The 26,490-nt window shown below is 41.0% G+C and overlaps 1 protein-coding gene across 4 annotated transcripts in view; it reads right to left on the reverse strand.

Annotated features, from left to right (window-relative positions):
* The window catches only part of LOC126635772 (BEN domain-containing protein 5), an 892,379-nt gene that overhangs the window by 406,916 nt on the left and 458,973 nt on the right, over nt 1–26,490 (reverse strand). For all 4 annotated transcript variants that reach the window (XM_050307295.1, XM_050307294.1, XM_050307296.1 and 1 more), the window contains exon 6: nt 22,271–22,310. In XM_050307295.1, coding sequence (XP_050163252.1) covers nt 22,271–22,310 — 40 coding nt within the window. The remainder of the gene's footprint in view (nt 1–22,270; nt 22,311–26,490) is intronic.

Below are 26,490 nucleotides of genomic sequence, written 5' to 3' on the forward strand. Positions count from 1 at the left end.
TTGTTTGTGGGTCGGGAGATGGTACATCTAGAGGATGAAGAGCAAGTCTTGGGGAAGCAAAGCAGAGCCAGGCGAAATGCAGAGTCTCTGCCAGCAAGCTTTTTACACAGACCTCACATGCCTCTGCTGGAAAAGAGGAGAGAGCTCTGCATCTGGCCAGTGCAGCTGCCAAAGCCACCCCAAGAGTGATGGAGAAAAACATAGAGGAGGAATGCCAAGGGCAGCACAAACATCTCCGCCAGCACGAGGACGTGATGCCAAGTGAAGAGTGTGATTGCATGCCTCCACCTTGAAAATGGCATGCCTTTTTAATAAAGGAAATTTGGACGAAGGAACAACTTGCCTGGGCACGCTTTTTACATGTTTTTAGATGATGTAAAAGGAATAAATGACCAAAACACTTGCGTCTGCACCTATAGCAAGCCCAGTGGTCGTGTGGAAGCTGCCAGTGTAACTAAATGAAATGTGCATTGATGCCAACCACAGTCCTCAACTGAGCAAAATGTTGCAGAGCTTGGCAGCTGGGGTCTCTGACTGCCATTCAAACAGGTGGAGATGAGTACAAATGAGACCTTAGTATCTGGTGATCCCAGAGCCAAAGAATCAATGGATTGAAATGATAATGCCAGAGATTGCAGAAAACGATAAAGAGAAAAAAATGGGCAAGAGTGAAGCTAAACTAGGACATGAAAATCCATCCACCTTGCTTCTCTCAACAAGCAAATGGTAAAATCATAGTGTACTTCCTATTTGGTTTTAGGTCACGGGCTTTTAAGGCATAAAAGCACATTAGTATCAGAATAGCTTCTAAAACAGATGAAACATATTAACTCTGCAATTCACTGAAGATACAACATCAATGTTGTCATGTCTCCATTTGTAAAAATCCAGATTATTTCCTTTCTTTGATCCCTGAAAAACAAGCCTCAGATGCCTTTGAGAAAATATCCTCATCAATATCCAAGTTCTCCCAGAGCAGTCTGCCTGCAGGGAGGGAAAGGACTAAAGCTGGAAAATGAAACACTTGAACTGCAGCCTTCCAGGATTTCTTCTAAAACAAAGGAATATGGGAGGGGTTCAGAGTTCACAAGGATTAGCAATAAATCTGACAACTTTACCTTCAGGTCTGCCATTACATCAGAGCCCAGGTTGGTGGTGAGTGAAAGTCACGTCCATCTATGGGCTGTTTGCTGGCAGAGCCGATGCATTTGTGGCACCAATCCCATTCCTGGCTGTCACAATCGACGCTAATTAACACCCTTGCTGACAGCCTTGGGGAAAAAGGCCGGGGGCTGACTGGGCACAAAGACTGGATTGCTCTCTTCCTCCTCCAGCTTTTCTCCTTCAGGGGAGGAGTGGAGGCAAACTGGGACACAGCTTGGCCTTCCAGGGCCTGGCTGTGTCTGTCCTGGCCAGGAACAAATCAAACTCCACTGCTGGAAATTTCTGGTCTACCTGGCTCATTTTACAAACAAAGGGACATTTTACAAACAGAAGGGACATTTTACAAACAAAGCCTACAAACGACATTACAAAGCTAGCCATAATTTAATTGTTTGTCAGCATTCAGCATACTCTCCATTAAAATTCAAAGAATAACCTAGACCCAAAAAGAATTATGGATAAGAAGAGTGGTTTATGTAATGTTATTGCTGTTTCTTATGCATAGGAGCATCTTTCTTCTAACACCGTGCTGGAAGTGTTAGGTTACCCTGTCAAATTTTTCAAGTCTGCCACTGAGAAGAAAAGACCAATGCTGTGATGAAACTGAGGAAATGTTCTTAGACATTTTTAATGTACCAGCTTTTTCAGAAGAGAGTGACTTTGGTGTGTCATTGAATAAGGTCTTCACACTCTAAAAGCTGATATCTAGAGTGTAAAAGTCTAGAGCCCGTACACAAACAAAGAGTAACCCTGGAAGTTGGATCTTGTTTATAGTAACTAGCAAATGACTGCTACCAAGTGAGAAGTCGTACAAACAAATCTGCTAAACTGAGTAGTATTTCTGGGGTAAATCAATCTCTCATTTGGCTTTACTTCTATCAACTAGATTCTCTCCTTACAGATCATTTAGGGAACCAAGACTAAACAGAAGAATGAATAACTCATCATTAAAAAAACCAAACTCCCATGCTTTTTGTTGTATGCAATCTACTCCCTGGTCAAATATTTGAGTGTTTCCCCCACTGCAGCACCTTCATACTGCTCAGTAAGAAATCATACAAGTTTAAGGGGAGAAGGGAAAAAAAGTGCATTATAAAGGAGAAACTTCTAAAAATAATTCACATAGAAGCAACCAAAAAATCTATGAAAGATAGTATCAGCAATACTTATCAAATCCTCCTTGAAGTGAGATCAATTGATTACTGCAAGTTCCTCAAAAACAAAGCATTATCATTAGAGGAACAGACTGGTAACAGCTAAGCTACTGCCTCATTTCCAGCACCAATCCATGTCAATCGTTTCCCAAGAAGGAAAATGCATTTGGCAGTGGAGTGTCATAGTGTGCTGGGACATTCCATGTATCAAGCCCTGATGCACAAAATGTGACAAATCTTTGTGGTTTTCCTCCTAGGCTGTAGAAAATACAGCATACAAAAGTGCAATATTAATTCAAATAAGAAAACTGGGGGGAAAAAAATTACTTAGATTCTTGTTTTGCCAGTTTTAAGGGGGAAAATTGCTTCTGAATGCTCAAGGATCCACACACAACAGGCTATTACCATACTTGAGATGCAGCCTAAGCAGATACTGCAGAATACCCATTTAATACACCAACAGATCTCATGGCAGGCTGAAGCCTTAAATATTGCATGCAACTTTCAAGGCTTGCAGCCAAATTGCAGAGTAGCAATATGTGAATTCTTAGAAGGCTAGTGAGCTTGTAATTCTCATATCATCTGCCCATTCTGATTACTATTGGCCCTTTTAAAATGGAAAAATACATTTTCATTTAGGAAAAAAAAAAAATTGAGGACATGGACATATATTTAATTAACAGAAATATTAATAGCATTTCCGAATGGCTTCACACATGATTATCAACATAATTTTGTTTATCAAGTGTTGAAGTTCAACCTTCGAAAGCTAAAGACAACTACTACTAAATATTGTTTAAAACATAAACCAGCAAGTACTTAGATGCTTGCCTTTCCACGTGATGCACTATAATAACAGCTGTTATTTTACTTTGTTGACAGCAGTTTTTCTCTCACTAAATTAAACAATACCAAAACCAATTCAAATTGAGTGCATTTTGGTGGTGCCCCGAGTTAAAGAGAATTTGGGAGAAACTTGTTTGACAACCAGTAAGTTAATGAAACGTTTCTTTCCTCCACATGAAATGCAAAGCATTTGAAGTTTTGAAGCCGGTCTCCCTGAGTGTCTGTGCTCCTCATGCTTTGGTTCACGTCACGGAGCAATCCTGGAGCACACAAAATGAAATCAGAAGGTGTGCTCCAAGTGCTCCAGCCACCAACAGGCATTCAAGCCACTGGAGCAGATTGGAGCTGATCCAACGTAAAAACCTCAGGAATGCATAGAATAGGTATGATATGTCTTTAGTGCCAAATCTTCTGCTCCAAAAATCCACTTCTGTCAGTCCATACAATTTGCTAATCTAAACACAGCTTGAGCAACAGGAGCTGGGATTAGATCCGAGTATTTATCTCAATTGTCTCCACTCCAGAGCTTCTTTGCATGATGAAAGTAAATGTTTTCAGATATTTCAGTTGCACGGGGCAAAGAGGAATGAACATTTTGGTACTTTTCGCTTCTTGTTGCAGTGACATAAGTAGTGGCTGATGGGAAATAAAACAAATACTGCAGATTGTTTTGATTCCTGTCAAGGCTGTTATTACACTGCTTACATACGACTTTTTTTTAAAAGAAAAAAACCAAAAACACACTTTGCAAAATACCATGTCTGCTGCTTCACATTCCTGTTGTCAAATAGTCCAGACTATCTCAACATTCTCCCTGTCACATTCAAGAGTATGGCAGAGCACGGATCAAAATGATTTTCTGGGTTTCTGAGCTGAGAAAAAAACATGGATCCCTGGATCCCCACAGTGAATGCTCCCATTCTTTGGGAGCATCTTCAATCCTTGAATCCCAGTTGCTCATCATACCCACTCTAAGGATACACCAAAAATAAAAAAAAAAAAAAGCAGCTTTTTTTATTGTATTTACAATAGAAAAGGGCTCTATGTGTAACTTTTAAAATAAGTCTCTCAGGCACAGTGACATTCAGTACCTCGCTTTAATTGTTTCGAATCTGAAAGTTAAATTCTATTACCTCCATCACAACTTGAATATGAACTCCTAAGGAACGCTCTTATTTGTCAAGTTGGCTGAGCGAGGAGAGCACTATCCTTACAGGGATTTCAAATCAATCCTACTCCAGGAGGTAACTGCCACTACTAATAAGGATTTTGTTTGCAATTTGCTGTACGTTTCCTCAGGATGTCACTTTGCTCATCAAGCAAGCCCGCAGGCACTCACTTCACTCCAAATAATATAAAGCCATTAAATTCTTCCCCTTGTTAGGGGGAAACACAAACTTCCAACCACACAAACAGAAAGGTAAGTGGCAAAGTAACCTTCAACTCCATGCAGGCTATTTTTCTTCCATGTTGTTAGTTTAGCGATGCAAGCTCCCCACTTCTCCTTTGATCTTTAACTTCTGTGAGACACTGTCAGTGTTCCACATCTGAAATATGAGTAATATGGTCTGTCTTAGAAGCAGGTCTGCTCTCTTTGCTCTTTATTCTGCATGCTTCCAACAGTGTTTTGTTTTGTTTTGTTTTTTCTGGGACATTGCAGTGTAGCCCAAATACTTCCAGGGGTAGTTCATCACAAGGGACACTTTGTTCAGTGTGGAAGAGGAGGGAAGCAAAACAGAGATGTCATTTTTGGTAGACTGCTCAATGTCTGATGACTGATCTATGTCTGATACAGCCATTTTTGGGTTTGTAAGTATCTTCTCATTTGTCCATGTAGCACTATGTAACTTCACAGTAACTTCAGCAGACAAATAATTGTGCTTTACACCCATGTTCTCTTGTCTATGTCTTTCTTACTTAACACAGCAGGAAATATTTTTACTAGTTTACATGGTTTAATTGGTCACCTGGAAATCAGGAAAAAATTGCCCTGAGTATTGGAGAGCTGACCTGTGAGCTCTGCTCTTGTGCTGAAACTACACATACTCTATTCTAAAACTTCACAAGTTCTATTAAGCTCTGACTGTTACCACTTCTCCTTTGCAGCTTTTCTGACTACACTGCTCCCCACTAGCATAACTCTCCACTTTTATCATACCCTGGTAATACTCAGATATGTTTATCTCCTCTGACTAAAGGGCAGATCTTCTCAGAAATCTGTCTCTGATGCTCTGCCTGTTTGGACAGGATCTGAGCATTATATAGAGATTCAGAGCCAAACAAAGCTGTAAATTATTTACCTACTTGAATCTAAACCCAGGCAAGCACTGATTTCATCCCTCCATAGCAAGAAAGTTCATACAATGTCAGCCAGCCTGGGAGAACACCAGTCCAGCTCATGCACCATCCAGTGCAGTTAATATTACTGTAAATACTGGGCTTTAAAGTCCATATCATGCTGTACAACCTTTGCCTGTTGCCATGGGATTCTGGTCCTGATTATGAGAGACACACAAACTATCTTTTGACAGTTCTCTGCTGTAAATAGGTTCTTGCTTGTAAATTGACCTCTTATTTTCTGTGTATGTGGGGACAGAACTTCCATTAAAGCCTTTGAGTGTAGCTCCTTCATGGGTGTAGACAAAAATGTGACCATGCATGAAAGGCTTGCTCTACAAGAGGTAAATTACACGAGTAAAAATGTAATTTGGAGGATGTATGTTCTAAAAAACAGCTACACACATGCTGTCAGTAGGCCCAGAGCCTACCTCCAAATGCTTATCACGTCACCTCCCTGTCTCACTTTTGATGACCTAAACAGAGTTTGAAGTCCTGTAATTTAAAGTGTTTTCTCAAATCCCCTTACTTCAGTGCCTTTTCTTTGCAAGAGGATACCAGAATAGCACATGTTGAAGTATAAAGTAGTTTGAGATATAGTTTTGACATTCTGATCTGCTCTAGGTCCCTGTGTATATTCTCTGTACTCCAAAAAAATAATAATAATTGGTTTGAGTATATACCTTTCGAGGCTTCATCCAACCTAATTACTAGACAAACACAACCCCAAATTCTTTCAGTCAATATTGTTTCATTAAACAGGCTTCAGCTGCATTCCTGGCGTTAAGAAGCAGAAATCTAAGGGGTTTTCTATACTGAAATGCATATTGTGTGATTGGATCCAGCCCACCAAAAGATCAAGGTTGCACTCTATGACTAACCTCTCTACATCTTTCTTTACCACTCAACAGTGATGCTTTAATCACCAACAAATCATCATTAGAAATCGCATTGGACTCACTACCGTGAAAAGAAACCCATTAAAAAGAGCCTTATTCAAGTGAGGTCCCCCCATGATGAGTGATTTGTGAGACATGTCAGTTGGCTGATCTTTAACCTATTGAATACATTCTATATTTTTAAACAGTTGTAAGGTACTAAATCAAACACCTTAAAAAGATCACGCAGCTAACCATATCAACCAAATTTACAGCACACTCGAAGGCCAAAATGAATTGTTTGACAAATCCTCTTCCTCATGAAACGCTCGCTGCCTTTCATTAGTGTTTAACTTTTGCTAACTAAACCTCCATCAGTCTTTTAATTAGTTTCCTGGGGGTTGTTGTCAAAATACCAGTCTGTGCTAACCTGAGTCACATGAGTTGCCTTTGTGAGTATTTGCACAATGAAAGGGCACCCCCCGTGTTCTGAGACATGAACATTTACAAGAGCCTTGGGTGGGAGCTGGTCCCTGCTCTTCTGGGACTCTTGTACAAGAGGTGTCTGTCTCAGCCTCCCGATTTAGGAGTGTTTATCACTAACAACATCCTTTTTTAAGTTATTACTGGACTTAGAAGCGTTTCAGCCCAAAGTGACAGAAAGGAAAAGAAACTCTTACTCGGTGCATCTGCCTTTTCTGCATCATTGTTATGAACTAAAACCTGTTAAGTTGCAGTTTATTTAAAATAAAAGACATCCCATCATATATACTAAACTAGAACTTTTAGTTTTGCCCACATGGATTTTTCCTTCATGTCCTTTTTTTTAACTTTTTTTTTCCTCTTTCTTCTATTTATACTTGAAAGCTATTTGTGTTCCCTATTCCCATTAAGGCTAAACATTTGCTAATAATTTAAAATGCTTTCTTCGTTGTATCACTGAACCAGAACGGATTTTTAGCTAAATTTGTTTTCTTTCATGTCAAGGGATGTGGCTTTGGAGATATACAATTTTTCTTAATAATAAAGAAAAAAAGTAAATACCACAGAAAAAGAACAGAAAAATGTTTTCTGTTGAAATATTTGCTAAGAAATTTCTACAGCCATAGGAATTTCTCAAGCACACCATAGTACCAGGTTGCAATTACCTTCTCTTCACCCTTAATGAATATAAATTTATTATGATCCATGGGGCAGTAGTAACTTGTGTTTATTGCTGTATTTATCCATCATCATGTGGTTCAAAATACAGTTATGCAGCAGTGGCTGCAGCATTTTTAACTAAAAAAAGAAAAACAAACCACGAACTTGAGAAACTCAGTTCAAGCTCCATTTGCACTAGGGGCAAATCCTACAGAAAAACATCACAGTTCTACTTGATTTCTTTTCAGATGAAGTCATTTTACTGATCAACCTCATTGTCTTTCAGAGTACCTCAGCTATCTCTACCACCTATTTTGTGAGCAGCGCATTGTTACATCTAATTTATTCTTTAGTTTTCCTGATATTCTCAAACACTCTGCATTTTTGACTGCTTTTGTGCTCCGAGCAGACATCTCAAATGATTCTAGGACGTCACTCCTGGGGGGCAAAAGCCCCTCAGTCAACACTACTGTTTTGAAATTTGGGACACTGCATCCGTTTATCTTAAGGAAATTTTAGCTTCTCTACAATGAAATATCATCCTGGGAGCAATGACTTGCTTTCTGGATTTCATTGTCCAAGGCAAGTCCATCACAGCTGAACATCACTCTTGCCAGTCATATTTTAAGGAAATCAGCAATATGCAGGTATTCTGGCTCTGGATCCTTAATGGACCATCTGCCCGAGCTGCCTGCAAAAGTCCCAGCCAGAACAAAAGTTCAGTTGTGTCTGTCTTCTCTGTGTTTCTTAGCAATGTCACAACAGCACAGGACAGTTTTGGTTACAATAATAATAACAACAAAAAGGCATATTATTGTCAGCACCACAAAGGTATTTGTGACTGACCTCAACAGCATCTGCACCTGCATCTGAACTGGGCTGTGTGTCTGTGTTCCACTGAGGGAATTTTTTGAAGGTAATATCAGCATGGAGAGCATGTTTGTTTCTGGAGCTGATCATCTCTGAACAATGGACACAGCTACAATACAGGAGATGTTCTGGCTTTAGCAGCCACTGATCTGTGAACCACGAAGCTGTGTCAGGGAACACGACGGTATCAGTTAAAAGTTTCAGGAACACGCTGCAGATTTCCAAAGTCATTCAGCTGTTTGCTGGGTGAGGTTTGAAGCCACACTGATGAGCTATGCAACTTAATGCCCCCAGCTTTTTGACTATTCATAAGATAAGTCCATATTGATACTGTTCATATAAACAAGGGCTCTGTTTTGCATTTAACTTGGCAAATAAAGAAAGACCTAAACATACAAATATACAAAATCTTAATCCAAAGTGTCTCCTTTGATGTTGATAATGAAGTTTGTAATAAATAAGAGATAAAATATGTAAATATTTGAAGAAAAATATGATTAAAAGAAATGAGAGAAACTCCTGTTTTCACAGCTGGTCATTGGTGCTAATTACCAGCCTCACATTTCATCTTCAGGACTCAGCTGATAAAGGTAGTCATGACATGCTTTCTGTCAAGAAACCATTCATTTGTATAGAGATATATAACCTCCACTCCCCTCTCCCAAAACTGCAGATTCAGTCAGCAGATTTTGCAAGACATACCAGTGCTGCAGCTTCACTGATTCTCAGGTAAGGGACCTGCTTCACTTGGGATACCTGCAAAAGCTTTTTATTACCTGTTGGAATTTTTTCCTAACATCACCTGCTACTGTTTTTTTTTCTCACTCCTCACCTTCAAATGCAACTCGAAAACACTCAACCTCCCACCAAGTCCATTCACCAGCAGCAGTAACTGGTAGAATGGAAGTTATGGGAACGGTGCTCCTTTACTAACAATAATTTAGTTATAAAAGCCATCTTGGTATCCTCACTCTGGGTGTGCAGCACCAAGTGGGCATGAGCTGGGAGGCTCCTCCACCCCAGCCCCTGGTATATCTCAACCTTGGTGTTGAGAAACTGTCTTCTCCTGGGATAAGAGGCTAATTTATCATCTTTATAACGATGCGTGTTTCTTGTTTCATCCAGCTGCCTTCTCTGGAAGAAATGGACAGCTAAAGAGATTTAAATAGATTATATCCTAATTAATAATTAACATTTAAAGCAGATATACAAAATGGCTCATAGCCAAGTGGGAAATAAACCCCTTTTCTTACAGCTACAATTAATTTCTTCTGGAGATGAAATGATAAGAAGTGCAAGAAAATATTTAGAAACATTTATCTGCACATTGAAATAGAAGTATTATGACCTGAAAAACGTATGGAAAGCTTCCTGACATCTGGTCCTCCATGATAATATTCTTCCATGGTACTCAAACAAAATCCTGACTAGCAAATACACCACAAAGCTCTGCTCCTATCCCAAGAAATCTGCTTTTCCCTACTCTACTCTTTTTTATCTTAGTCTTACTCTTTGTCTAAAATTAAATAAAATATTTGAAATTAAGCCAGTGTAGAGAAAAAGAAAAAATCACAGGATTCAGGGGGGAAATCCTTACATCTCTACTTATTCTGAACAAAGTCTGAAACGAAAAGTGAGATTCAACATCGATGAGCTTTACAGACCCTGTTACAGCAAGGATTGCAGGATTACTCTGCTGCCACTTCTAAACTCTGGGCTGCTAGGCTGTGAATATAGAAAAGGATATTCCATGGTATTTGAAGACAAGACTGAAAACATGCATTATATATATATATATATATATATAAAAATAGTAAATAAAGCATTCTTTCCTCCATTACTCCAGCAATGCATTTCACTACTACTAAATTCAGTCCTTACATTTGCATTTACTCAGTCCCTTCCTCTCCAAAGAGCATTTCCTCTTCCCTCAAAACCATGGCTGCTTTAATCCCAAGGCCCAGAACACGAATATTTCAGCACTGACAGCAGGAGCAGAAGCCAAGTGGCCAAAGCAAGCCCTGCTAACTAACTCTCGTGGCTGGTGTCACTCCTTCTGCCTCAGATCTCCACGGATGATATTTCCCTCTGTCCTGCACAATTCACAAACAGCACGTGTAGATGGTATCCCATCCTCCAGCCTGACTCTTGACACATGGAGGGTCCTGAGCAACATGATCTAGTTAGCAGCTGGCAACCCTTGCACATGGCAGGGGGCTGAAAGTAGAGGATTTGTAACATCCTTCCCAATGCAGGCCTTTCTGTGATTCCACTTGGGCTGGAAAAACCACAGGGGAAACCACAGTCAGAGCCTCCTTCTGGCAGTGCAGCAAAAGAGGTACCATGAATCTTGTTGCACCCTGAGCACCTGTGACACTCCTGACAAGACCTTGCCAGCTCCATGTGGTCATTGCTCCAAGCCTGTTCCTCCCTGAGTGTCCCCTCACTCCACAAGTCCCGTCACCATCGCTGTTCCCTGGCTTGTCTGGCCTTTTCCTCCCTCCCTGCAGCTGCCTCACCTACTCAGGTTGGAAGACTGGCAGGCTGGAACCAACAGGTCTTCTCCAGATGGTGACTGCCCTAGAAAAGTGACCTGCTGATGGATCCTTTGGTGCCACTCTAATAACCTGAGTAATTATGAATTGTTATCTTGAGCCAAAGCACACAGGCTGAATCGGCCAAGATGCTTCAAATGGAAGCTGACGGCGTCACCTTCGAATATGTGAACATTAAAAGAAAGGAAACAGACCTTATTTTTAAGGCTGTGCTCAGAAAACATCTCTTGCAGAAAGTGAATAATAAATATACTGCATGCCATAGTAACGTCCATGGGGGGAGGTAAGGAATTGCTATAAAACATAGTATTCTAACTACTACAGATGTTGCTGCTAGAATTTACAGCTTTCCCTGCCTGCTTATCTCTCCTTACCAGTTTCTGCACATTGAATCACATTCAAACATGGGCTATTTTAAGCCATCTTTTTATTATTTTAACCTTTTTTGTTGTTTTTTTTTTTTTTTAAGCTACAATTAATTTCTTCTGTGCTATTTTGTAATGTTAAATAGATTCAAGACCTGTATTTACAAACCACATGCAATCTTATTTTGGCACATGTAAATTACATGCAAATACATTCTAAATTAGTTTGTTTATCACTCCAGAATTCTAATCCAAAGGTTTTGTTTTTTAAATTTAGTTTTTATTCTGACATGTTTACAAATGAGTTTGACTCTGGAAAATAACTTAATAAACTCAGGGCTAGCTATGCAATTAGAGGAGGCATCTGGGAACCATAAAACCTGAAAAACAATATTTACATCTTTTGTACATCCAAGATTCCACTATTTTTTTTTCTCTCTCAAATCCATCATTTTAAAATATTGTAGTTATTTTCATATGAGGACAAACAACAAGAACTCATTTTTATAACCAATGACCCCTCTCTCCAATGAGCAATTCATGGGGTAGCATTGGATAAAATGCACAAAGTAGAAGATTTCATTATAAAAAAAGAGAAAATGAAAAATAACTGAATTAACATTGATCATGACTTTTCAACAGCATTTCTTATTATTGCGGCCAGGCAAAGTCTCCTGTGGGCAGTAAAGCTTTCCCATGTATTATTAGCCCTCTACAGAAAGCTATGAAAAGACACAAATCTGTTTTGTCAAAGGACAGAAGAGCATTTAGTTATAAGAGAAAGTATGGTCATAATCCATTGTGGGGTTAAAGGTGAAGAAAACAGAACTATAACACCAGGCCTTAAGAGAGTAATAGCACTGCAGTTAATTCCTGAGCAGCGCGGCACAGCCGCCCGCTGTGTGGGGGGAATACATTCCCAGGGCAACCTGACATCCATACGGTTTATATTTATTAGCAGCAGCACTGTGATGTAGCTGCTCAGTTGGTGCTGGGCACAGACACACACGGGGGTGTTCGTCCAGATGCCACAAGTGGCCATGTATCCGGTGGGAAAGCCAGCTCTGTGGCACAGAGATGGCCCCTGTGCCTTGCTTGCCTGTGGTCCAGCCCAGAGCCCAAAGCAGCTGCCCCAGGTACCCAAACCAGGGCATTTAGGAAAGTTTTCCAGTACACAGAAAACGATGGGAGTGCTTGGGTAGCAAAACTCAAGCCCACCCGCTGGAATGAGGGGGTTCACTTCAGGATCATGTGAAGGTGCTCTTGCTGTCAGGTTTGTTCAACCTTTGACAACAATTACGGGATTTGGTCCAAGTCAGCAGCAACTTAAGTGCTCTGGATCAGATTCCCAAACAAATGTGCAGCAGGTCTAAGTGAGGATTCCCTTTATATCCAGCCACAGGCCCTACACCCTCACAGTCCCTGGAAGGAACGGCTGGGAAGCGGGTTCAGCACAAGGGCTGGCAGCAGCACAGCAGGATTTTGCACTGCTCTGAGGCTCCCAGAAGGATGGGCAGGAAAATAAGTGTCTCTACAGAAAATCCTTCCTTCCTTCTGGTAGTCCACAGAGGATAAGGACAAGGGATGCAGCTGTGTAACAGGGCAGGTAATATAATAAAGCATCAAGAATAACACAATCTCCTGCCATCTCCCAGGTATTTTGAACACACTTATTTTCATTTTGATTTGTATGGCCCTGCAAATATGACTTTCTGGTTTCTGTTGCCCTCCTCAGGCCCTACTATAGACCTTATCCCTCGCTGCCTTGTGCCCCTTCCCCTCCCCAGCCTTGCTCCTCTGGCAGCCCTCTCTGTCCTGGCACTCGCAGCCTCTGCACGGTCCAGCGCAGGGTCTTGTGCAGACACCACAGCAGCTGCAACACCAGGAGCAGACCGTGGTGTTAAAACAGTATTTCACCTTCCTTTAACCTGCTTTTTAAGGACACTGCAGTGATACTACTGCCTAACAGTGCTCACGTTATCTCATTTAGCAGCATCTCAAATAACTCCCTCCAATACTGCACCGAGCTTGTGTGATGAACAAGTCACTTTTCCACCATGGGTTATGCTGCACTTTCACAAATTGAATTCACAAAACCATCACACCTTCCCCATTCAAATCTCTACTAAAAATTCCTTTGTTAGAAGCTCAAAATAATAATAGAGGCTCTGGGTTATCCTTTCTTGTGGGTTTCCCTGTGACCTTGGCTAACTGCTTTAACAGAAGATGTTCTGCATACCAGAAAAATGAGCCCACTGGCAATTCTTAGAAACAAATGAGCTAAGAAAAAGCCCTTTGTGTAGTTCCAGCTCCCCTGTTCCTCAGTGCCACTCGTTGTAGCTGTATAATCATCACTGCTTTCCGATTTTCTGTTACAGGAACAGGAGTCCAGAAGGTGACACAAAGACAGTAGTGGGCAGATCCTCAAAAATAAAAATGCAGTTCTACAAAAATAATCTCTTATTTTTGACATCCTCTTTCCATGTTTCCTGCCCATTACCCCTTGCTTTGTCTACTTAAGTTGCCAAATATTGAGGGGCAGCTTGGTGTCACGGTGCATCCTGCAGGATGACACCCCTGTGGACTGGGATACAGGGATGCTGCTAACATGGAAATGAAGCACAGTTACCTGCGTGGGACTGGCTAGGTTAAAAAAAAGTCACAAGACAAGATTTAGGTCCAGGTGCAATTCATCAGCACTGGAATGACAGCACCCTAAAGCCAGGGAAGAAAACAACTCAGGGCTTCTCTGTCTCAGACACAGCACCCAGGTAACGGGGTTTGTTGGCATCTGGACCCACACGGTGAGTCTGCTGTGAGCAGCTCAGCTCTGCAGTTCAGGTCTCTGCTGGCTCATGCATTTCTGCAATGTGTTCCATTTTGTAGTGCCAATATAACCCTCTGCTGTCTTCTAGATATTTAATACACTGATTTGCACTAAGTCTTGTTCAGGTCACTAAGCAAAAAAGAAAAAAAAAAAAAGCATAAATGAAGAGGCTGTTTCCATACAGGTGACCTTGAAAATTAAAATTTCATTAAAAAGGAAGAACGCTTTCCATTCTTTCTAAAAACATCTGATGTTCAAGAAATGGTTTTTCTTTTAATGAGAAAGAAAAGTTACTATTTTAAGTTTTCCCTGAGCTTATGCAAAAAGAGAAGACGCACAATACACCTGTGCACAGAATTGCTCATTTTCACTCCCTCTAAATGAGCGAGATGCTCATTCTGCACATTGTGAAGTAAAACAGAAAGCCTCATGTGCAAACATTTACTGCATAAAAAGCGTCGTCACCTGGGATACTTGCTGCCTCTGAAAATTCTGATCAAAGATAAAAACCAAGACAACTCATTGTAGTCAATTATGCACAGATAGTCCTCAGCCTATGTGCAATTCATAAAAATAACACTAAAAACATAACGCGGATTTACATGCAGAAATGAAATACGGACATGGCCAGAACACTAATCTTCTGATTGCTATCTTAAATTGACAATCCCAGCACTTTAAGGGAGTCTCTGGCTACATGCAGCTCCCTTGGAGAAATTTCCAGCAGCCCTTTAGCAGCTCCCGCTTACACGAGAGGAGCTGCAGAGCCACAGCCCAGGACAGTGGGAGGGTGACAGGAGGCTGCACTCGGGGAGACAGCGCTGCAACAACCTGGGTGCAGGTTTTACATCTGTGTAGGCAGAGAGGATGAACCCCTCCTCCCCCAACACACACACCTCGAGAGCCCTCATGGTGCAAAGAAAGCAGTTACTGACTTATTTTAAGAGAAGAACAACACGTGGTGGCAAAACCATGTGTGGTGTGTAGCTGGGGATCCCCTATACATACACCAACCCCCTACACATGTACCAACTACACAGAGAGCTCCCACATACACAGACCAACCAGAGGCAAAAGACAGTGATCACCCTCCCACACCAGCCAGGGAATTCATAAGGGAAGTGGAGGATGTAATCCAGGTTTCAGGCATGTATGAACGTGCTATGATCGTCATCCTCACGAACATCAAATTCACACTTCGAGGTCTTTTCTGTGCCTTTTTTCACTCACCCTTATAACAGGCAAGTCAAGGAATTCATATAGCAACATCAATCCTCTCCTCAACTTTACACCCCTCAAAAACCCGTAAAATATTTATATTTCCAAGTGAGGATTTATTCCTGCTTTGCTGTAGCTGACATCCTTTCGTCACAGGTCTTACACATTTTTGCCTAGGTGAGCCCCAAAGAGTGCGCAGTGACTTAATGAGCAGATCAATTACTGTTCATAAGAAAAGATACTGTCTCTTTAAAGGTTATTTGAAGGTTGATTGCTATCTTATTGCTTATATCCTGCAAATCTATTCAGCCTTATGAATGAATTTGACCTTTTTATACTTACTGGGGGAAAAAAAACAGAACAGAAGTTAATTTAGAGCTCTATAATACAACACTTTTTCCCAGAGAAATGAAAGGGCATTCAAATCGATACCTGCACAATAACACTCTGATGAATGTTTGCACCCAATTTTCTCATTTTGCTAACTCGAGATTGGGCATTTTGAATAGTTCTCAAAGAACATATTCTTTATGTGCTGTGAAGTATGTGGTATTGTGTCCAAACAATGCTAGAGGATAATCATTATAGGAGTGTCACTGGGCCTGAAAAGGTCAGTTAGTTAGAAATGTCAGCTTTCAATGCAACTATGCCGGACCTTCCTATGTAAGGATCCAATTAAAGGGACATGCCAAGGTGCATGGAAACACCATGGTGACCCAGAATAATAATAAGGGATTGTGGAAAAGCTTGATATTTTTCTTCAAAAGTAATGGATTAGCCTTTAGAATATCTTCTCTGCAGTCTTACTCTGACTTTGCAAATATCACTTATTCTACATGTATCCAAAAAAAGGTCATTTTTTTAAAAATGCAAAGGTGGGGATGAAACAGCCTTCCTGAAAGTAAATATTTTACAACTAAATGGGTAAAAAATTCTGGTTTCATCACTGAATCAAAAAAGTGTCATTTTAATAGAACTCAAAACTGTGATATTTGAGATAGGTGCAGGTGATGTTTGGAGAGCCAGATTGGGATAGGTCAGGGGACAGGCAGAAAGATCAAGGAGGACTTATTCTCTTGGGACATATAAATGAAGGGAAAAGACAGTAGGAACAGCAACACTGTTCAGTGAGTAGGAGGCATCTCTGCAGTTATTATTCTGGCAAATGGAAAGGTATAAGTAAAAATTAGGAAGGTACTGATCTGCATGAAGGAGTAATTACAAGCAACAATATTACTTCTCCTTATCACAGCAAATGGAAATTCTTACAGCTCTTCAGATCCAGTAAAGATGAGAAATTGGATAGGTAAAATTTCCTAATTAGCCTCAGGACAGTTGAAGCCATCCTAATGGCACAAAAAAAAAAAGTCCATATTTTCTCTTTCTGCTCTCTGTTAGTACATCATCTTACTAAAGTTTTGCCAAGTCTGGAGCAAACTTTTTCCTGCAGCTTTATGGTTCAGCTAAGACACACAACAGGGGAATTTCACTTTGAGCTGAGACTCTAGCATTTATATTTTATTTGTATGGTACAGAAATTCTTGTGCAGTGGATTCAGACAAACCATTTAGGGTCTATTGCCTTGCTGAGAAATGAGGTTCTGACTCCCCCAGTTATAGTATTTTAGGTAAATGGGTGGATTAACACCCAGTGTCTTAGTGATATGGGAAATAATTTCACCTCTATCTATCACTGAGCGTTAAAAGACTCAGTTGTTACAGGAATCATAAGTAATTTCTTTTCTCCACCACCTTTCCAAGTAAACTAGTATGTGAAGCATCCCTAACAAACATGAACAGTAGTTATGTAAGGCTCTTTAAAAACTCTGATGCTATCCTTTGACACATACTTAGACCAAAATCAATGTACTATTAATTAATGAGGGCTAGCAAAAAAACCCTGAGTTTTGGCCGCCAACAACTTTCTGTCACATTTTATTAGTCAGTATCATTTCTACTAATACCTGTCTTACAGCTTCATGACTTTGAGTTCATATTATTTTCATGCTTCAATTAGAGAGAAGTTGATAGCCAGACTATCCAGGAAGGTAATGGAAAAGTCTCGTAGCAGGGCTTAGAGGTGGAATTTATAGTTAAATGAAACTTTGAAATATACTATAAAACTTCTCCTTCCTTTACGTAGTTTTACTTGAGGTCTCATAAGCAGTAATATGTAGAAATGCAAAACTTAATCAGCTAAAAAATATAGCAAATCCCACATATCACTTTATGCAATGCCAGGAGAGCAGAAATATATTTTCCTAACCAGAGGAAATTAACTAGGCAACAGTCCTGTATCTATAATTTAAAGCAGTAAAATATGTATGGCAGAAGCTAAAGCCACCTTAAAAGAATTCAGGGTAGCAGTATATCACAAATTAATGAAATGGAGACATTTTTAGAGCATGCAGCACTGATGATATTAAAGGGGGGAGAATATTTCACCACATAGATCAGACTGGTAAATACTTTTAAAATCAAGCTTTTTACCCTGTTTAAAAGTGTAAGAGCTTGAATATTAGGAGGAAGCACACACGAGTCATTAACATTTCTTATCAAACCTCAACAGAGATTAGGAATCTGTCCCTGCATGTTAACCTCTGATGTGGTTTGCACATCAGGAAAATCTGAGTAAATCAAAAGGCAGGAATTATGGAGCTTTATTTCACCTAAAACAGAGCTGAAAGAAACTTAAAAAACTTGCTTTGTATTCCATGCTCTAGCCAAGCTGGGCACTACAGAATATTCAACTACCCCAGGTTTTTTAAATGCAATCAATTTACTGCTGCCAAATGTAGTAGGTTTATATACATCTGGGAAACATGCACCTACAGTGCTGATGAATTTCTCCTGACATTGCACTGATTTCAAGAGAATGTTATTTTAAATTGGCAGTAGAGAAACTGGTAGAGAAGGATAAAGCCCTGAGGACGGCTGAATCAAAGAGAATTTCAAAAGAATTTTCCTGATGGTTCTTGGATAATATCACATGTTAGCTATTTTCAAAGCCAATAGTTTCCAACACACTTCCATTTATGGTATCAATAATTAAAAAATACTTCAGTGGGAGAGGAACTTACCTTACTGAGAGGAGAAATTGGAAAGCTGTATTATTATCATAAACACGGGAGATGCAAAAAGCTTTGTCTCCATGGAAAAGCTATGGAAACAGGGATATCTTATTTGCAGCTATTGAGCAGTTACCAAAAAATGTGATGTGATTGCATGTGCATGTTCAAAGTGCTACTAGAACATGATCACCCACAAACTAAGGGCAGAACCTCACCTTCTTTGTGCAACAAGGCCAAATTAAACCACCTGACGCTTCGCTCCTAAACCGCCGAGACAATCAGAACAGCGTTAAGGAAACGTTTCTGATCAAATTCAGAGGTAAAACCGAGTTTGAAGAAAAATCTAAATCACCAAAACTTAAAACTCATTATGCCCCACTCCCTGCCAGCTCCTGATGAATTTTTAATGTCTTTCCCCCACCCCACTGCGCACGTCAGCGCTGACTCCAGCACCCTCAGCTGTGCCGGCGCTGCAGCCTAATTGTACCTCACGTGCCAAGGGGCAAGAAGAAAGGAGTGTGGCAAGAGCATTGACAAATTTAACTTAACATTCCTCCAGCTACTCAGCAGAATGGCAGAGCAGTGAACTCCCCTCCACGTTTTACAGGGGTGTCAGTAGCTTCAAAGGAATATATTTGAGCACGAGGGAGTCTGGCTCGCTCCCAGCTTATGCATCATTTGTGTCTGGCTGTTTCTGGAGATCCAAAGCAAAGCAAAGACTTCCTCCAGTTTGGGGCATGGTGTGGAGCTTCCTGTAGCTGTTCTCTTAGGGGTGTTGGAAGAGGTCAGCCCTGCATGTTGCATACAAACTGTGTAGTTGGAGCTGCGTCTGTACTTCTTCCTTTTTCTTTCTTCCACCCTCCCCCCACTTTTTTCCAGACTTCTCTCCGTCCAGATTACAGATTAATGATCTATACCTGTTCAGTTTAACATATAAGTGTGCTTTTAAGTCGAGCACCTGTTCAGCAAGGTTTCACAAGGCCACACATGCATTGATCAGGGTTTGGAAATCCTCTGGAGCAAGGCAGGAGGCACTGGTGGGTCAGCCTCACAGTGTGGGCTCAGCACAGCATGGGCAGGGGGGAAATTCAGGGAACAAGGAATGGGCACTGCTTCTGAGCCATTACTGATTCCTGGGAAATGGTGCAACAGCCACGTCCATGGGGAACAGTGTGACTGCCATGAGGTGATGTAAGGTTTCTGTAATCCCACAAACCCACTTTTGAACTTTCTGGCACCTGTGTCTCAACACTCCTTAACTGACACTAAAGGCATTATTTTATCTTGCAATTAGTCTCATTAACTGGCTGATCAATTTTTGGAAATAGTATGTAGTGGCACATGGAGAAGAGCTTTTATAATACTTGCAAGGAATCACAATCAATTTTTGACTAAATATACAAAATCCAGCTCAAGAGTTTCACACAGACACACACACACACACAAAAGAAAGACGATATTCATCATGACAGAGGTGCAAATCACAGAGGTCACCCTTGTTTTTGAAGTCCTTCTTTGTCTTTCCTTACAATCAAGCAATAGGGTTTTGGTAGCCAATGCTGCTTGTGAACCACAGAGGACTTTGCCACTCTAAGTAAGGCTGAGTGAGCTCCACCAGGAGCAAAGGCTGCCTGCCTGCGGCAAGGTGGAGAACAGAAACAAGCCCCAGAGGATTAACAGGTGCAACCAAATAGCCCAGTGCCTCATTTGAATCAGTAAATTAAGGGATGACAGTGATTATGGCTGATCTCAGCCATCATAACCGATATCAAGACTTCGTAAAAGCAGACTGGCAGCGTCAGATCTTAGAGCTAGGACTCAAAGAATGAAATATTTTAAAGTAGCAGTCTCCAAAGACAGATAAAAGCCCTAAGGCTATGATTTATTTTATTTTATTTTTGTATTTGTAGAGCTGAAACTAGACCCTTTAATCCACAGGCTGACATTTTCCAATCCTACTAGGAATTAAGTGCCTAACTTTTTCAGCCTCTTTGAAAAATCTCAGCTTTAGGCTCTTTGGTGAGTTTGGCCTGATCCAGCACCAAGCTTCTTCTGAAAATGCCGTTATTGAAAGCAATACTATATGCACTCAATTATGTAATCACGGAACAAATATTATTTTTTTTCCTATATACCCCATATTGTAGATTTCTGGTTAAATATCAAATGGCAAAACTTGCATTCCAGAAAAACATATGTTATGGGAAGCTTTTCCCCCCTTTTAGTGCAGTATGTCTACCTACAGTTATTGAAGAGCCTTCCAGCTAACTGCTGTGTTGATTGAGTAGATTGCTGTATTAAAGTGAGAGATATGATGCTATAGCTACTTACTGTGACCACATCTATGCACAAACTCAGCTTAGTCAACCCTTTCACTGTTCCAGTGAATCATCTGGAAATGATGAGGTATCATAACTTTGTTTTACAGAAAACTGTCATATTAAGTTATTCTGGTCCTCAAGCCTCTTTTTCTCTTACTGAAAAAAGTGACTGTGGACTTTGGTGCCCTTATCCAAGAACTGAGTGTGTGTTATGATTAAGACCTTTAGAGATCTTTTTTTCTTTTTTTTTTTTTCTTTTTCCTCTAGAAACAGGGAATGCTGAAGATACAGAAAATGAAAAATGTGCCATGTTTGTCCTTGAAGTTACAGTCAGAATAGTGACAATGGATGTATCACACTGTATTGTTGCTTTTATCAGCAAGTGCCCTGAGCATACATTAACATAATTGCAAACTGCATGAAAAGTGAACATGCAGAAATGTGATGCAATTGCCAATAGCCTCAAACATCTGTCCCAACAAAGTGTTCCTCCTCCTTATTTTAATTCTTATTATTTTAACAAGGTTAGTGAAGGAGAAACCATGTCACAGATTATATCTACATTCAGAGTGTCAGAACAATTATCGATGCAAAATTGTTATCCAAGTAAATGTGTGTCACATTTTGTTCACTCCCCATAACACCTGTTCACTTCGCTAACACATTATTCCCAGTTAAGGCCAGAACTCATTAGTCCCAGTTAAAGCCAACCTGAGAGCTTAATACATACACACATCTGAAAAATTGGAAAAGTTAACCGGAATGTGGCACTGTTTGAGCAGGGCGTACATCTGAAGCTGGTGGGCAGCAAACTTTCTGCAGCAGCTAATGGAAAGAAAGTGAGCCAGACACATGGCAATAAATGAGAAGCCACCCATCCTGAAGAGCTGAGGTCACAGAGGGGCACTACTGAACCAACCTGCATCTCAACCACCGTGCTGAGACTTGGAAACTCACGATGCCAAGGAGCTCGACACCTTCCCAATATAACACAGTTTGGTTTATCTCCTCAAGAGGCAAGCTACAAAAGCCATCGCAAAGCAGGCAGTTTAAAGCATTTTCCTTTTACCTAAATATTTTCAGATCCACTTTGAGGTTCTCAGACTTGAGCCCGGACCTCCTGCCTCTCACCGCACCCATAGAGGGCCACCATCTCCTCACTCCCCCAGTTGCTCACGTTTGCCACCAAGGAAATTCAAGCTTGCATTTCCGTGATACTTGAACACACACTGTGAATTTGAGGGCATCTGCCCTGCAGATATACCACTAACTGTAACCCCAGGAGGCTTAAAGAAATATCAGCACTCCAGTTCATAGAGTAAAGGTCTGAAGAGGCAGCTCTGTGAACGGATAACTGCCCGGGGCTTTGCCAAGCACAATATAGCTGTCACTTGTTATTAGGTGAAAGATTTTCTGGGGAACAGTGTTTTTCATTTTGCATGTCAGAGACGGGGGAAAAACACATTTAGACAACCATCTCTTTAAGAAAAGAGAAGAGAGCCGGGCGGCAGAGCTCACTTACCGGGGCTGGTTATTGTCAGGAGGTCAAGCCGTCGTTTCTGCTGAAAAACAAATTATAAAAGGAACTGTTAAAAGGGGACTAATTTTAGTGGGTCAGCTTAGACCTGCAAAGTAAGTGTTCTGACATTTATAGCAGAATTAATTGCAAGTTACATGGCTCACAGTAACTCTTTTGGAAGGGATCCACATGCACTTTATGAGGAAGAAAAACCCCTTGCTCAGTCCTTTTAATGTGTTTTTATTTGCACTTATAAAGTGTTACTATTTCTTTTTTGGAACATATACTTGAAATGGATAGCTAGAAGCACAGATGGACCGATATATTTATAAAAGTGATTTCTGATTCCACGGGGAAGAAGACACAGAACCAGGACGAGCAACTCTAAGTTCTTTATTCATATCAATCACTGACTCAATGCCTGTATGTGATCAAACACAATTATATTGCCTTGGGGTGAACCTTTCAAAGACATGTAAGAGTATCTAGACAAACTCAAGACTGATAAAAGGAAAGCTTCTTTTCATGCTGAGCACAGTCAGCCCATGGATCTCATTGCCACCAGATATCCCTCAACCCAAAAGCTTGCCAGACTTGATCATCAGTGGATATCTCTACAGACAGCAAAATACAGGGAGTTGTTATGGCAAATAATCAAGTTTACACAGAGGAGTGTTTCTGGAAGGGCTGCAAGACTTCACAGGGCAAACCAACCTGTGCTGTGAGAAGGTTAGGAAAATTTTCTGCCTGGAACAAGCTTTCCCACCAAAGCCTTTGTGATGGTGAGGTTCCCTTTCCCTGTGATATGCAGCCAGTGCTGCTGCCTGCTCTATGTTCCCAGTCTTAGGTGATCTCCTCACCTGTAGCCCACCACTTAAATCCATGTGCTCCTGGACCATTATCATTCTTTTCCACCTTTCTGTGGGCTCAGAGCTTTCCATCAGAAGCAGGGCTTTCCCCATCTCACAGGCTGTTAATGCTTCTTCATCACAGCACTTTCTAACTTACTGTCTTCTCCCTAACTTTGCCCAACACTAGTGTGTCTAGCTTGTATTGAAGATTATACTGTCCAGTTTAATTTCTCTCTCCTAATTTGCTCAGTAATGTCTGTGTTACTTTCATTTATTGTCAGCCCTATTGATCTTCTTCTAATCTAATTCTCATCACTGCACTCACTGTATTCCCGGCGTGACAGCTGAAAGTCCTTGAGGAGGCAACATTGACTTGGTATTCCCTACTGTGAATGCTCTTCCTTGGAAATTATGACTGATGAAACTCCTCTCCAAACCCATCATTTCTCTGCAGTAAAGCTTCACTGGCTGAAGTGCATGGACATGGTTATCCACTGAATACACCTGAGCTATGAGGCCTGCTGGAAAGCCTAGTGAGGTGTCAGGCTGAAAAGCCCCACATTTTCTGGAACCATTCTGGCCTTCAGCACCTTAAATCTGGTACAACACAAATCACATTTGTGAGAAAAGTCCCACCTGCCTGTTTTCAGAGGTACTCCTCATTCTCTTAACTCTGGGAAGTCATCCCGAGCATGACCTTAGCCCTGTGCTGGACTGCGTTTGCTTTAGTATAAAACACTGAGGCCAGGGTATGCTGAGTTTTTTCCAGGTGTGCCAGCATATTGGTAAAAGGGAGAGGAATACCCTGCTGCTGCTCTGTGTCCCCTGCACAAGAACTGCTGTACCTGCTCTGCAGGGGGCTGCTCACCCCCTCCTTTCCCAGGGAGCAGTAAAGCAAAGTGAGGAATGCTGTGTGTAAGCAAAGGACCCCCCTTCCCAGCGGGAGCCGTAGGACAAAATATCTCCTAATGAGCTAAATTTTATATAGATCCTGCACCTTAATCCTGATTCATATGTACAAAGCTATGAAATGCCAGAGCTTAGCCCCCACTGGGCCAAAAGCTTTGCTTACATTTCTCAGCACAACTGGAACTCCAAATGCTGTATATCTAATGAACAGCTAGAGCAGAAAATATATATCCAAAGCCTATACTCCGTGAAAGCTCCTCTACTGGGAAAAAAAAGGTGGAATATAAATATCCTGCATCAAAGAAAGTTGCAAAATGCAAAGATTTGGAGTAGAGAGAAAGGCATGCAGCCTGACTGGCCCCCAGTTCTGACTTGAGTCTATTAACTGGGGTAAAAATGAACATTAAATAAAAGCCTAAATAGCTTAACTTGATATGTCAGGAAAACAAAAGCACGTCAGAGAGTTTAAACAAAACGGGAAATAAAATTAAATTATTACAAGTCAAACGTTCAGTTTTGAACTTTTTTTTCTTTAACTTTGGATGCTGCCTTCAGGCTGACCTTGGGAAAAAAAACCAAATTAACTCCAGATCCAGGAAATCTCTGTGTATATGTTGAACTTTAAGCTCAAGTTATTTCTCTGACTTCAAGTGGAGCAGCACTGATCTTTAGCATCTAACACCTCAGTGCTGCGAGGGATTTGAAATGCCACCAGGTCCCTGGCACTGGCTCCACCCAAACGCTCCGGGCTGGAGCGCAGCGGTTCCTGCCTGCCCGGTGACCAGGAGAGGAAAAAATCCTCTGCTCTGACCTTCATTGGACCTTGAAGAGGTTTCTCTGATTTACCTCGTCAAGGGAAGTTTGTGCACACACAGCCCAGCCCCGGAGAGGAGCAAACAGCAAAGTGCGTCCCACAACTGTGCATTTAAACATGCAAAAATACCCTAATTATGGGTCCAATCACTTTCTGGAAATTCCAGCCTGCTCTCAGATCTCAGGGACCAGCTCTCTGCTGTTTCCAGGGCTCAGCTGGATGCAAGCAGCCTAGTAACTAGATGGATTTTTTTAAAAAACAGGCAGACTCACTTTTGAGTAGCTATAAAAACAGCGGTATTTGAATTTAAAGAGAGAGACATTACAAATGTCACACCCATTAATAAAATAATTTCACCAGAAGTATCATGGCTGTGGGGCTTTATGTATTCACTTCTTTCTTCAGCGCTGAAAGACGTAAATTGCAGCTGTGGCCCCCCTCCAGCACGATCACCCTCTCCCTGTTTTGACAGATTTCTTGAAAGACTCAGCTCACAAGATGTCTGGCTTTTTTTTTTTGTTCTGCCTTTAGGAATTTTCCACTTCTCAAACACCTGCCCCTGCTGAGATGCTTGGGACCATCCCAATCTCCAGGCAACCTACTGTCCCAAGAATTTCTTACAGTCTGAGCACTGAAATGCAATGACTGCCGTTCCTGGTTGGGAAAGTGGTGACAGTTTCCCATGTCTCTAAGGCTGGATTACACCTACGTTGACAAGAAGACATTCCATAAGGAACACAAAAATGAATTCCACAGCATCAGCCGTAATTTGAAGGAGGCAAACGGAAACATTCCCCGTATCATCACAGTACTGCTATTGCCATAATCCTGTCCTGCCCTTGAGGGGCAGCATCCTCTTTTCCACTTGGCTGGCTATCTGAAATCCCAAGGGCAGGAAGAGGTGACTCATACCAGCTTCCCACCTCCAGCAGTTTCCATGGCTGGCACTACCCAGAGGCACAGTCCCCCCAGTGCAGCAAACCTGCAGCAGATTGTGTTCACTTCCACAAAATTAACACAATCTTTAATTAATGCAATAAGCACTGATGAGTAATAAATCATATTAAAATACAAGGAAGGCAATTTTTTAATAAATTAAGCATTGATTCACTCAATAAATATTAATCTACTAAGCATCAAGAATTCATTACATTTTAGAAAACCAGTTGAAGAACGTCGCTGGTGAGCTGGTCTGAAGTGTGCAGAATGGTCCCTGTTCACCCATAATATACACTTATTTTTAACTAATTCCTTGAATTTATCAAGTTAAACAACTTGCCTGAAAGTCAGTATGGATTATTATTCCATTGCAAGCTGCAATTTTTTCGACACAGATTCTACCTCACCCCTAGGATTTTTTCCTGTTTCTTAGTAACTCCTTTTCTGAGTGCCTCTTTTCTCTTCCTTAATTTTGGTGGTCTTTAAAATACTTGCTGACTGGTGTCATTTAATTCTCACCTCAATTAACTTAGCGAGAGTTGCAAAACTTAAAAAAAAAAATGCAGGGGGAGTGTAAATTAACTCATTCATTTAAGTTTAGCTTATCTACGAGATGTTCTTTCACACTTTGCTCTCTGCAGAGTTCCTCCAACCTTTTATAGAGATGTGGGATGTGCTGCACTTGCTTTGACTCTTATCTACAGATTAGC

Source organism: Myiozetetes cayanensis, unplaced genomic scaffold, assembly GCF_022539395.1.
Source record: "Myiozetetes cayanensis isolate MyiCay16 unplaced genomic scaffold, myiCay2020 scf12, whole genome shotgun sequence".
NCBI lineage: Eukaryota > Metazoa > Chordata > Aves > Passeriformes > Tyrannidae > Myiozetetes > Myiozetetes cayanensis.